The sequence below is a fragment of the Chironomus tepperi genome, unplaced genomic scaffold, assembly GCF_022539635.2.
Source record: "Chironomus tepperi strain 1889 unplaced genomic scaffold, CSIRO-AGI_Ctep_v1 contig_137, whole genome shotgun sequence".
In the NCBI taxonomy this organism is placed as follows: domain Eukaryota; kingdom Metazoa; phylum Arthropoda; class Insecta; order Diptera; family Chironomidae; genus Chironomus; species Chironomus tepperi.
In genome coordinates, this window is record NW_027226259.1 from 74344 (window position 1) to 88269 (window position 13926).

Sequence of the window (13926 nt, forward strand, 5' to 3'; positions counted from 1 at the left end):
TTCAGAATATAAAAAAGAATTTCATTAAAAATTGTCTCATCTATCCAGCATAGATGACCCTACAGGATGCATAAAGTCATAAATTTCATTTTTTTACTCCCAGGATGTATGGCGTATTAATTGCCTCTACAATTGCATTTATAGCTTACGCTACATACGAGAGACTTCTTTTATATTCACAATATTCAAACACTTTTGCAAAACAGCTGATAAAGAGTATTTGTGTATAAATATTAAGGCAGCGCCATGTTTGTTTTTCTTCTGTTATTTTTCGCAAATTTTCATTTCCGAAGGACACACAAAAAAATTTTCCACTTTATAGAAATTTTCATTATTTTTTTTTTTCGGGGGGTAATATAGTCACAGACGGAATCGTATTTACCTCTCTCACGTCTTTCCAGAAATTCCGCCGCATCAATCAGAAGTGCAATACTCATTTTTACACAAATATTTTATTAAAATTTGCTTCTTTATTTACACACAAATTTTTTTTTTTTCTATTTATATTTTTTAAGATGCTCTGCTGCTGCTTGCTGCTGCTACTTGACGTGTATTTTTATATATTCTCACTTCTTGGCAAAAATTTATTATTTACTTTTATATAATGAATTTTTTTTATATTTTTTTTTGCAGGATATACAATATTACAAATATCACTCGACTTACAACCAAAAGAATTTGAAACTTAAAATTAAAACCTTATTATTTCCTTTTTGTGAAGCACTTAAATTTTGAGAGGAGGAATCAAAAAAAAATTTTTTTATTTTTTGTTTTTGTTTTGAAAAAAAAAATTTTTTTTTTTGTTATTTTTTTTTTAATTTTATTGATTTAATGCGATAATGGCTTATAAGCTTAATGGCTGAGCTAGTTGCTGATTCCACTAAGAATTATTTATTAAAAACTTTTTTTTTTTAATTCTCTACGAACAGAAATTTTTTTAGCCGTGTCTATCGAATAGAAAACTGAAATTCAACTGACGTTGTTTTTTAAAAAGCAAAAAGGAAAGGAACAGAAGTAAAGAAAAAAAAATCGAATCGCGAATTGTATGTGAGTCAACAGAAGAGCGGAATGAATTTTGTGAGCAACATGTGATTGTATTTGCGCAACTCCGGCCGAGTTATAGACATTTATACAGTTCTCGCTCGTTGCTCACTCTCTGTGTTTATGTTGTGTGGCATGAGAAATTTTCACGTGACACATGCTGAAAAAAAGAGAATATAGTGGAATGGGGAGGAATGGGATTCTCTGTAAAATTGATGATTTGAGCGCATTTTTTATTACTTTTTTTTTCCTTTACGCAACTACGCACTATGGATGGGAAGCATGAGAGGATTTTTTTTAAGGAGGAAGACTCTATTGATTTTTGGATGATTTAAAAGGAAATGATTGAAATTATTTTTACGGGTCAAAATCAAAGGTTACTTGATAGTTGCTGTGATAAACATTTTGACACTCAATTAATTCCTTTACAGCAACAACAGCTTTTCATTTCCTTATAATGACACATTTTTTTTCAGGATGTAAAGTCACTTTAAGGAATGAATGAGTTTCTAGTTCCAATGAGTTTTGGTAATTGCGCATATTTTCTTCGAGTCATTGGGTAGGGTTACATGGAATCAAAAATTTATTATAATCTAGCCACTTATAAGCACCCCTATATGCATAGATATTCAATGAATCCTGAAGAGTTTTATGCTGAAAATTTAGATTGAATTTTTTTATTTTATTCTTTTCAACCCAGAATCATTTTTTTACATCTGGAATGGGTGTTGATATTGTCTAATAAATTTTAAATTTTGTTCTGGATGACGTGGAACTTCCTTTTGGGAATGTTTTTTGGTTTTAATCTATGTATTGCACTTAGTATTGGGAATTTTATATGGCTGGTAACGATAAGACCAACTTCAGGCAACCAACTGGATGCTACTCGAGAAGCCGGCAACTTAGATATGTATGGAAATATGTACATGGACAAGTAACACCTCTATGGCCAAATGGTTAGTCAACTGACCCCAAAATCGTTGATATTGATAATCGATTGAATAATTGTGGGTTCGATTCTCATTAAAATCCGATCCATTAATCAAATTTGATCAAAATTGAGTTTAAATTCCTATCAAAGCATCTTGCGGCAAGCAAAAATGGCTTGTACCGGGGCTGCATTCTTAAAATGCATAGAATAAGCCGATTTATACATCAAACAACAAGCGTAACGAAAAGACTTAAATTGTTGACTCTCCCCTTTCATTGAATACCTGAACATCCTCTGCAACAGTCTAAAGCATCACCGTGTCACACAGGCTGGATGGATGTGACTGTACTCACGTAACTTAAAAAGTAAAGAGTCCTTAAGTATAATCACAGATATCCATATTAAAATATTTTGTGTATCTAGCGATTTTGACAGTTATCAACCGATGAATATGTACAGCATATGAGAACCAACATGAACACTAACATGTATTCAAGAGACTACATCTCTAACAATTATTGCCATTCAAATGACTTCCTGAATCAGCTGCTCAAAAACTATTGTTGAATCAAAACTCATCACCACAGGATAGACTGCCCTAAATACTTTGCATATATCCCATGAATAAGTCCTAAGTGTTGAGCGACTTTCTTCCCTCCTGCAAATATCCATTACATAATATATCAAAATAATAATTCTCATATTTCTAAATATAGCCTGTACAGTTTTCATTATCATGATTTGTTGCATATATAGTTTGATACCTAAACACGCTCTTTCCTTTTTTCCCATCAACCCATAAAGGGGATGAAAGGATTTCTTGTTGTTGTTGTTGTTGTTATTGTGTACGGGAATCAAGAGAGAGTAAGAGAGAATTGAGAGTTAATATGCGTGTATGCGTTGCTCAACTACACGCAATCGCCATCTGTTGTTGATGTCTTATAATTGAATAAAAAAAACTTTATGTGATTCATTTTCACAATTAAAAATCTCTCGGTCCTAAATGGAAATGATTAGCTGGTTGCCTAACATATTTATAGAGCATAGCTACAAACTATGTTAATGACAATTGAGGGTAAATTTAATTCCTTTTTTTTTTGTTGCTGCTATATGTACCGGATATTAAATTTCATTTATATGAAGTCATTTACGAGTTGAACATTTTTTTTTACTTAGGCAGCATAAATTTTAATTTTTATGTGACTATTTTATTGTTGAGCATAAAAATTTAAAATTGATTAATATTTGCTACTGGCTATAAATATCCTTTTTGGGATGCTTTTTTTATGGAAATTATTAAAATAGGCTGTAAAGTTCATCAAATTTTATAATTTATTAATTTTAATGACTAGATGGCAATTTTGAGATTTTTATGGTCTGGTGTTGCTGTTTATAGCATTCCTGGGATGAACATTGTGTGGAATGTAGCAATGTTATCAGCTATTCAGTTGGGAGGGATTGAGGATGTATAAGTCTGACTCAGTAGCTGACTTAATGTCAATTGTATACCTTCTCGTGGTATTCCCTGATATCACTAAATACACCACTGGTGACTGCAATCTAAGTAAACTGTTTAGTTAATTTTATGCAAATATGAAATTTGAACTAATTTGATGTTGCATTTATCCAGAAGATGACTGATTCTACATGGCTTAGACTTCAGCTAGTTTGACTAGCCGTTTCAAGTCTAGACTAGTGATCTTTGAGTTTATAATTGAATGGACAAAAAAAAAATAGAAGTTATATTCCTGGCAAAGTCAAGTGTATATAATATTTTAAGCAACTATGGGATTCGAACCCGAAAGACTTACAACAATATCAGTATGTACAATTATTATAATCATGTTATAGTGACTCCAATTTGACAAATATCTAATTTTAATTATTCTAAGGCTTTGATTTTCAAAAGTTTCGTCCAAAACCACAAGTATGCAGGCTTGAATGAACTATAAATTACAGCATCATCTAAAATCTAGGAGATGCAGGCCTGCGATTCATGGTCAAGCACTGCACTATTTCAATAACCCACACATGGCATCTTTAAATATTTTTGGCAGCAAACTAGTTTACTGTGGTACACAGATTGGTCATCACTGCCTTCAATAGCTACAAGATGTCTATCCCTTATACAAAAAATATTGTAGATGCTTATTAATTACAGATTTTTACACTAATTACTTTCGGTATTTAATTGTGAGTCAGGGAAGGAGGTGTTGTGTCTATAAAATTGTTATTCAACTGCTGCAATAAGTGAACGACCCATAACAACACTCTCCCAATAAACATATAAATCCTCCATCTCTACATCCCAACAAAAAACATCCACTAAAGTTCACAAATTAGTATATTGTCCTACATTCTTGCTAATTACAACGATAATGAACATTTTTTATTCATCAAACAGAACTCCAATAAACTTCACAGCAACAACAAAAACAACACCAAAAATGTTTCCCTAATGCACATCAAAAAAAGAAGCATTAACAAATTTAATTCCGAAAAAGAATAAAAAGAGATATCCATTAAAACGTCATTAACGTTGCAAAGTAAAACTCATGACATACTGATGCACAGGCAACATTTTTTCCAATTTGAACCCAAGAAAGCACAAACAACAAAAAAGAATATTTTTAATATAATATTAGCATATTTTTTATGTCCAGTGCTAAAACAAAAGTTGAATATTTTTGAAATAAAAAAAAAGGGAAAATGGAAGAAGTAAATTGGAATCACGTTGAAGCCATTATCATTTAATGCTAGCAACGGCAATTAAAAAAGGTATTTCTTCCTGTATAGGAGTCAAATGAGTAAGAATCAAGAGCAACACCATCACGTTCGGAAGTTTATTTATGCTATTTACGTGTATGTGGTGCATATCTGACTTGTTAGCTTGTTTGAGGACTTTACTGTTGACATGATTGGTCAATTTGTCTTTTATGGCAATTGAGACTGTTTGTATTGTTGTGGTTGGTGATGTTTCTAGTGGATTATTGGATGGATTGTGGGAATCAATCAGTAAATGAAGCTAATAAACTTTATTTGAGGGCTACAGATGCCTGAGAAGCATGCTGCGTTGAAAAGGTTGCAAATCTGACTCCAGGCCTACTTGACTCTGACCTAAGGCTGGAATTCCTCGAATTTGACTTGATGCCAAAATTAAGCTATATTGGTCTGCAGAACCGTCACTCGTTAAGCTATCATTAGCCCTTGTTCAGCCAATCCTTCAGATTTGAGCAGTAATAAGGTTCAGATGCTTATTAATGATTAAAAAGGCAATTAAATGATAAAGCAACCTTTTTACAATTTTATATCAACTCCTGTCCATGCTGTTGATTATATCATGTAATATGCTCCATAGACGCACCGCCTTCTCTCATCGTAGTTGTTCAACTGCACGTACTGCTTCTGTTTAGTCATACTTATAGTGCCATAACTTCATAATTCTCATTAAAAATTCTATAGAACACAATAGTACCACCTACATATATACTTACATACATGCTTAATAATCCTCAAAAAATCTTTTATGATCATAGCAGCCATTTTTGAAATGTCAAATTTTAATGCCTTAAAGTTCCCAATTCAATAAGTGAAAACTGTTTACATGCCATAAGCTTTTTAAAAATTTCCAAAAGCTCTACAATAATCACGGTAAATCCGGTGTCTTATTGTTACCTCATTGCATGCAAATACTTTTTTCCATTGAAATGCGCTTGAAAATCGAAAAAAAGACACAATAACCTTTTCCATAAAATAAACAGCTTTTCTTTATACTTGTTAAACAACAAAATGAACATAAAGTAAAGTGAATAGTACGAATGGAACTAATAACAAAAGACGAAGCAAGTGCTTTCTCTAAATCCTTAAGAATAACATAAAGTATTAAAAAAAATACGAAGTATTTCAGAACAGATTAAAAACTTTCTTAGGCAAAAAACAAAAGTTTTTCTTGTGAAAATATAAGAATTTATGTTGAGGACATGGCAGAAATCATGGTTATTTGATTTCTGTATGCTTTACAACCATTTCAATTTTTTTTTTCATCTTCTTCTTGCATATATGCATGCATACACACATGAGTAATATTTGTAAACCTCCGCACATACACATCCCTCCCATGTCATGTTTTGTTTTATCCACATAAAGTATGTACTGCACATTTTACATAACCGAGAAGAAGTTATCCTTTTACAATTCGGTGAGCCCTAGTAGGACTAACTAGTAAATGTCTAATCTTTCCATTTATTTGCTAGCAATTTACCAGTAATTGTTACGCAATGTTTTTACTATCAAATCTCATTTGCCATTTGCTTGCCATTTACTAGCAATTTTCTGGTTCAAAAATTTCTGAAAAAAATGTAATTTTTTCATGGATACACATCATTGATACAGTAAAAAAAGTAATTTTTCCATGGATACACATCATTGATACAGTATCAAAAAATATTTTCAAAGAAGAAAACGCGGTCGAAAGAAATTAATTTTTTTTAGCGTAATAAATCTAGATTAATTAAAATCGTGAGTGATAATTCAAATATTAAGTGATTGTGCATTGAATAATACAAATAAAGAAAGGTAATATGAAAAATTATAAAGTTTATAGTGAGTTGAAAAAAAAACAGAAAAAAAGAAGAGATAAAATATTCAAAAGAACTGAATTAAGCTTTAGTGATGCATATAGTGAAGTGAAAAATGCAAGTGCACAAGATTTTGAGGAAGAAGGCGAGATTAATAACAGATTGGACATCGATTTCATAATAGAACAAGAAGAAACGCAAAAATCATCCAATTTAAGAGATTCTTTGGTAGATTGGTCAATAAAAAATAAAATTAACAGATCAGCTGTAAGTAGTTTATTAAAAATATTGAATAAATATCATCCTGAGCTCCCATTAACATACAATACACTTTTAAACACACCCAAGACCTCTGATATAAAGACATTAGACTCCGGAGACTATTTGTATATCGGCTTAAAGCATAACCTTAATTTTATTCTTAATACACTTAATGAAATGCCTGACTACATAGAATTGGACATTTGTTTAGACGGTGCACCCATTTATGAAAACAGCAAAAATATTTGTTGTATGTGGCCTTTAATCGGTAAAATTTTTAACATAAATTCCAAACCATTTACAATTTCTCTTTTTACAGGCCAATCTAAGCCTAATGATATTAATTTTTTGTTAAAAGATTTTGTCTATGAATTCATCGATTTGTCTAAAAGTTATACTTTCAACAACATAATTATTCCACTAAAAATACGATCCATAATTCTTGACGCACCTGCAAGAAGCAGCGTATGTGGCATTAAGGGTCATGGAGGTTATTCATCTTGTCCAAAATGCTATGTACCAGGCTTTCGTTACGAGAATAAAACTATATTTTCTAATGATTCTGACTACGAAAAGCGAAATAATGAGAAGTTTAGAGCAAGAGATGACAAAGAACACCATAGTCATTACTCAATTTTGGAAAAAATTGTTGATTTGGATATGGTGGAAGATTTTCCTATAGATTACCTTCATTGCTGCTTGTTAGGAATCATGAGACGTATTTTAGATATATTTTTTGGTTTCAAGGGCTTTTATGATGCAAAAACCAAACACCGTATTAGTTTGAAAATCGCGATGTATGAAAATCAGCAGCCGTCTGATTTTCAAAGACGTTTAAGAGGGCTTGAGAAAATGAATCTGTGGAAAGGTAGTGAATTAAGAACATTCGCGTTGTTTGTTGGCCCAGTAGTACTTAAATCAGAGTTACAAAAAGAACACTATGATCTTTTTATGTATTTTCATTTAATTTTAGTAATTTTAGTAGACAAAACTTTTTGCTTTAAGTTCAATGATTTAGCTCGCACTTTGATACAAAATTTTACTGAGAATTTTATTACTATATTTGGACAGAAATACATGACTTATAATTTTCACATTTTAAAACATTTGCCAGACGATGTACTTAAATATGGAGCTCTGGATAATTTCTCTTCTTTTCCTTTTGAGAATCATATAGGTATATTGAAAAGATCTGTTAAATCACCTGCAAAGCCGTTACAGCAAATTTACAAAAGATTAATGGAGAGAATGAATGAAGTTCCTGAGAAGATTTGCAACAAAAGAAAACAGAAATTGGACAAGCAAATTGATAATACAACTTTTTTGCGTTTAAATATAGATGATATAACGTTAGGATATAATGAAAAGGATAGTTTTGTTCAAGATATAGACGGCCGAATTGTTAAAATTGAAAAATTTGTTATTGAAGGAGAAACTGTTTATTTGCATGGAGTTGAATACGTCGAGAAAGCAAATATCTATGAACTACCATTTGAATCTTCAGACGTTCATGAATTCAAAATCAAGAATCAAAATTTTGTGCCTTGCAAGATTAATTTAAATGTCCTTTATCGAAAATTTTACAGATTTTCCATTAATGAGGATTTTTCTTTATTGTTTCCAATGACTCCAATCTCAAAACTATAGATTTTCATCCTAATAGCTTAATTCATTTGCTTTTTTTTAATATTTTATTTTCTTTATTATAGATATAAAACTGCCTTTAATATTTTTTTTTCTTTTTCATTTTAGGTATGTACAAAATTGTCGAATTTTTAGAGGAAAACAATGCGTGCGAAATAGTTCAGTCAAGATGGATGCTGGGTGACGATGCTGTTTATTTTCCTCCATTGGCTAAATACAATGGATATATCAAAAATATCAAAACTGATATGAAAGTCATAAAAAATTGGAGCATATTTAAAGCAAAAATCTTAATCGATAATGTTGGTAAGCCAAACCTTTTCTCCATCTCTTTTTTTCTGTTTTTACTATATATATATTTTAAATAACTATAAAATCAAATAAATATTTTGGTAAATGCGAAAATCTAAAAAAATATATGGACTATTGATACATAATTTCTACTTTAATTTTTGACAATTTTGAAAATAATTTTTACTAAAATTAAAAAGTATAATAATTTCGAAAATCTGGTTTTAGAAATATTATTATTTCTTTTTTGAATAATCTTCCGAGACAAAGATATTAATTAATTTGAAAAATACGTTAGATGTAATATTTTCAAACATTTGCGATGATTTTTAATGCATTTTCCTTAAGGAAATATTTCTATAAATTGGATTGCTTAAATTGTCATAAATAGGGTAAAAAATATTGAAATTTGGACAAAAATACTGAAATTTGGACAATAATATAGTCATAACTATTAAGAGCATAAATCAAAAATTAATTTTATATTACATCATTACTTGAACCCAATTTTAATTTTATTTTTTTTTTACATTTTTATTTCTTCTTAGAAACATTTGATGCAGCTAAGGAAGCCTCCAAATTTTACTCCGAATATGGAAATAGTGAATATGAAGAACATTTAAAAGAAATGAAAAAACTGAAACGAAAACACCCCATCAACTTTAATACATATGGTGATTTAGATCTTCGAAACCAAGTTAAAGTAAGCAAATTGGCGAAATTAAAAAAAAAATACATTTGAAAATATCAACGACTTAAAATTTGATTTAATATTTTCAAAAATACGAATTATTTATACGAATTTCAAAAATACGCAAACTCATTTTTGCGAAATTCTAATTTTTTCGAATTTTCATTTTGTAGAACCTCTTGGAAAAAATTTAGAATCATCAAAATAAAATTGATTTTAAGAAAATATCATTCATTTTATGTAAAACGGTTTCTAAAAATTCGAAAATTTTTTCAAATAACCCTACGAAAAAAAGAAAATTGAAAAAATTAGTATTTGAATTTTTGAAATTCGTTATTTTAATATGGACTCAGGTTTTCACAATAATATTTTTTTTAAATAACATCTCAAGAAGGGGCACATATATACCTATTTTTCGAGACTATAAAGGGCGTAATTTACTTAATACAAAATTTACTGAATTTTCATTTAAATGAATCTAATTTTTCCTCTGAAATATTGAAAAAAAGCTTTGGCATAGACAAGAATCTTCTTATACCGTTTATGTCATAATTTAATTTGAATATTCTATCAAATTTCTTTGCTTTCTTATTGAATGTAAAATCTGAAATATTTTAGCTTTCTACCTCTATTTCTATTTTTTTAGTCTAAAGCACTATCTTTAAAAATCAAATCTAATGATATATTTTTTTTATTTGTATTATTATTTTTTTTAGAAACTTAAGAATACGGATCAAGTGAACGACAATAACTTAGCAACTGTATCATTGCCATCAACTTGTCCCCTGTCACCAACTGTTCAATTACCAACAACATTTTCATCAGGGTCTATTCCATCACATGTTTCATCTGCACATTCGTTACCGATTGAATCAAAATTGACGGATAATGTCAATAATAGTGTTTCAAATGAAGTTTTGTTGGAATACGCTCCAAATGATGCATCAACTACAATGATCCTGGTATATAATTTTAGATTTTTTGAGTAGATTTTGGTAGATTTAAAAACACGTTAAAATATAAACACGTTATTTGCTTTACTTTTACTTTTTCAAATATGTTTTACATACAGTAAGAATATTTAACTAAAGTAAGATGAAAAAGTATGGTAAATAACGTTTTGCAAATTTATTGACACAAAGAAAGTGTGTATGTTTAACGGGTTTTTGGAAATTTGAAGAAAATATAAAATTTGAGTATCTATTAAAATAACGAATTTTAAAAATTCGAAACTTCATTTTTACGAACACTTCATTTTTTCAACCGTATCATTTTTTCGAAAAATTCTTCATGCAAATCTCTTGTAATTTTCAAATTTTAAAAAACCGTTGATTTTTTTCAAGCATTTATACATCAAGTTTCTAATGTTTTCTACAATAAAACTGTTTATTCACATTAAAAACAATTAAATTAGCATAGTTCTTCAATATAAGTAGAAAACTTAGCTGTAAAATAAATGTTTAAGAAAATTAAAATGCTTGAAAAAATTAACGGCTTTTTAAAATTTGAAAATTATAAGAGATTTGCATGAAGAATTTTTCAAAAAAATGATACGGTTGAAAAAATGTAGTGTTCGTAAAAATGAAGTTCCGAATTTTTAAAATTCGTTATTTTAATAGGGACTCATAAAATTTGTATGAGGAAAAAAATTCCATCTGATGTCTTCTTTTTGCTTATACATATATAATTCTTGTTCCATTTTAACGTTGTACATTTGAGGGCCTGCAAGTAGAAATGAGATGTAAGCATTTTGGCTTCTTTGAGCTATATTTCTTATATCTTACATTATTAATATAACATATAATATATTTTCGGAAAGGTCTTAAGAATGTGATGAAAACCATACTTTTTAAGTGGAACTTTTCATTCAGTTCCAACTATGCAAAAAATATTCTTTTGAGGTTTTTAGATGCACAAAGCAACGAATTAAAACGCAATGTAAAGAAATTTTGTAATTAACTCTGGAGTTCTGAAATATCAATTTTTCAACTCTGTCTACTTTTATATGGGGTTTTCACAAAAACAGCCATAACTTTTCACTGGAAGCATATTTTCTAATGATTTAAACATCGTTTGATAGCTATTTTTAAGCATAATTTTGTTAGCATAAAACATTTTTGGTTGCATAAAATTTAAATTTTTAAAAACCGTTAAACTACTTTTTCATGTTTTACACTGAAAATTATCCTAAAATTCATTTTTCTTGAATTTTGACTGCTGAAACAAGTCTATAGATTTATTATGAGTATAAGAGTATTTAAAACTTATCTTAAAAGTCAAAAATCATGAAAAATGAATTTTAGGATAATTTTCAGTGTAAAACATGAAAAAGTGGTTTAACGGTTTTTAAAAATTTAAATTTTATGCAACCAAAAATGTTTTATGCTAACAAAATTATGCTTAAAAATAGCTATCAAACGATGTTTAAATCATTAGAAAATATGCTTCCAGTGAAAAGTTGTGGCTGTTTTTGTGAAAACCCCATATAAAAGTAGACAGAGTTAAAAAATTGATATTTCAGAACTCCAGAGTTAATTACAAAATTTCTTTACATTGCGTTTTAATTCGTTGCTTTGTGCATCTAAAAACCTCAAAAGAATATTTTTTGCATGTTGGAACTGAATTAAAAGTTCCACTGAAAAAGTATGGTTTTCATCACATCCAACCCTGGATGTTATGTAAAACTATAGTTAATTTTTTTTGGATATGTAGTACAACTTAAGACCTTTCTGAAAATATATAATATGTCGTTTTAATAATGTAAGATATTTCTTTTCTACTTGCAGGCCCTCAAATGAATTTTCGTATTTTTGAAATTCGTTAATTTGACACTAACTCGATTTTTTTTTAATTTATTAAAAAACAGGAGATAGAAAAGATGCTACAAAGGATGAAGACAGAGATAATAGAAGAATTAAAACGTGAAATTAAAATTCAAGTCTTATCGGCTCTATCATCAGGACGTACTAATGGAAGAGATTTATCGTCATTTGAAAAGATAAAGTCGAAAATCGATTTTCAAGAATTTGTTGAGAAATTAAATGACACTACAACTAAAAATAACATGGTAAGTATAAATATTTGTAGGATAAAAATATATTTTTTTGCGCGTAAAAATTGGAAACTCGAAATTACTCAAAAAAAAATTTCTCTAATCGAGACTCCCTAGAAGTTGAAAACTACTTTTTTTACATGTTTTGTTTTTAAAATTTTTATTTTTAATAAATATTATTTTTATTTTAGGCTTCGATGTTAAAATTACTTCATGACTCCTCAGGCTGTTACAAGTCAGCAAATGGAAGAATCGCAACAATTATGACATATTTATTTTCTAATGAATTCATAAAAAAGGAATTAGCTTGGGGATCGATGAATGGGTGAGTTTAATATATATTATAAAAAATTCTTTAGCACACCATTAGGAAAAATTTCAAATCAAATTTCCAGTTAGTAATAATGCATAATAGTTTTTTTTTTCATAAAATTGAATTGACTTTTTTTGATTTATTTAAGAATTTTATTTCTAATCAAAAAAAAAAAAAAAATAATAAAAATTGAATGAGATAAAGTAAAATTTTCAAAAATAGTACGTGAGCTGTGTTAAAGTGATTTTTAAAAGGAACAAAATGTTTGCTGGAAATGTTTTATGAAAAAAAAAACTCTGAAGTTTGTGACTTGTATGAATTAAGAGAAAATTGAGAATTATTCTTTCGACGAGGACCATTTTTTTTATATTTTTCTGCTTAGTCGAAAAGAAAATTTCTTTTGTTTAAGCCCTAGCGGACGAAAACCATTAAAACTAGTCAATGTCTAGTGAATGTCCAGTGAATGACTAGTTATAACGTTTTTTGTCCATTTGGGAAGTTCTTCCACACAACAATTATTATTATGATATTATTAAAGCTATTATATTTTCTTTTTTCTTTTTTTTTATAGCCGCCCTAGTGACAGAATTTGTCTTATAAATTATCCAATCTTCTTTGAAATGATTGTTGAATCTTTTAAAGGTTCTGATGGAAACCTATCCTGTACAGTCGAAGTTATTAGATCAGCATTCCAGATATTTTTCAAACACAAAGCAAAAAAATTGTAATGTGATGATTAATCAATTAAATCATGAATCTTAAGCTAAATCAAATAAAATGTTCCTAATATATTAAAAATTTTAAATAATTGTTAATTTTATTTCAAATTTTTTTTCAGTTGGCAACGGATTTTCAAAATTTAAATCAGCTTTCCATTTATATATGAAGAAATTGCTAGTAAATGGCAAGCAAATTGCTAGTAAATGGCAAGCAAATTGCTAGTAAATGGCAAGCAAATTGCTAGTAAATGGCAAGCAAATTGCTAGTAAATGGCAAGCAAATTGCTAGTAAATGGCAAGCAAATTGCTAGTAAATGGCAAGCAAATTGCTAGTAAATGGTTAGCAAATTGCTAATAAATGGCTAGTAAATGGCAAGCAAATGGCTAGCAACTTACTAGTAAAATT

The 13926-nt window shown here is 28.9% G+C and overlaps 2 protein-coding genes across 2 annotated transcripts in view; one reads left to right on the forward strand and one right to left on the reverse strand.

The window, feature by feature from the left end:
* The window catches only part of LOC139087837 (max-interacting protein 1-like), a 38828-nt gene extending 37817 nt beyond the window's left edge, over nucleotides 1-1011 (reverse strand). The window contains exon 1 of the mRNA XM_070636766.1: nucleotides 383-1011. Coding sequence (XP_070492867.1) covers nucleotides 383-437 — 55 coding nt within the window. The 5' untranslated portion in view covers nucleotides 438-1011. The remainder of the gene's footprint in view (nucleotides 1-382) is intronic.
* Nucleotides 1012-6180: 5169 nt separating this feature from the next.
* On the forward strand, nucleotides 6181-13573 carry LOC139087865 (uncharacterized). Its single transcript, XM_070636816.1, has 7 exons — nucleotides 6181-6547; nucleotides 8563-8760; nucleotides 9294-9448; nucleotides 10153-10398; nucleotides 12303-12503; nucleotides 12680-12813; nucleotides 13373-13573. The coding sequence occupies exons 2-7, from the start codon at nucleotides 8565-8567 to the stop codon at nucleotides 13527-13529; spliced, it is 1089 nt and encodes a 362-aa protein (XP_070492917.1). The 5' UTR covers nucleotides 6181-6547; nucleotides 8563-8564; the 3' UTR covers nucleotides 13530-13573.
* Nucleotides 13574-13926: the final 353 nt, after the last annotated feature.

What these genes read in the sequence shown, in the direction of transcription:
- LOC139087865 (XM_070636816.1), top strand. Translation starts at nt 8,565, where the DNA reads ATGTACAAAATTGTCGAATTTTTAGAGGAAAACAATGCGTGCGAAATA. An exon ending in AATCTTAATCGATAATGTTG is followed by an intron (nt 8,761 to 9,293) that starts GTAAGCCAAACC and finishes ATTTCTTCTTAG; the next exon opens with AAACATTTGATGCAGCTAAG. An exon ending in CATCAACTACAATGATCCTG is followed by an intron (nt 10,399 to 12,302) that starts GTATATAATTTT and finishes ATTAAAAAACAG; the next exon opens with GAGATAGAAAAGATGCTACA.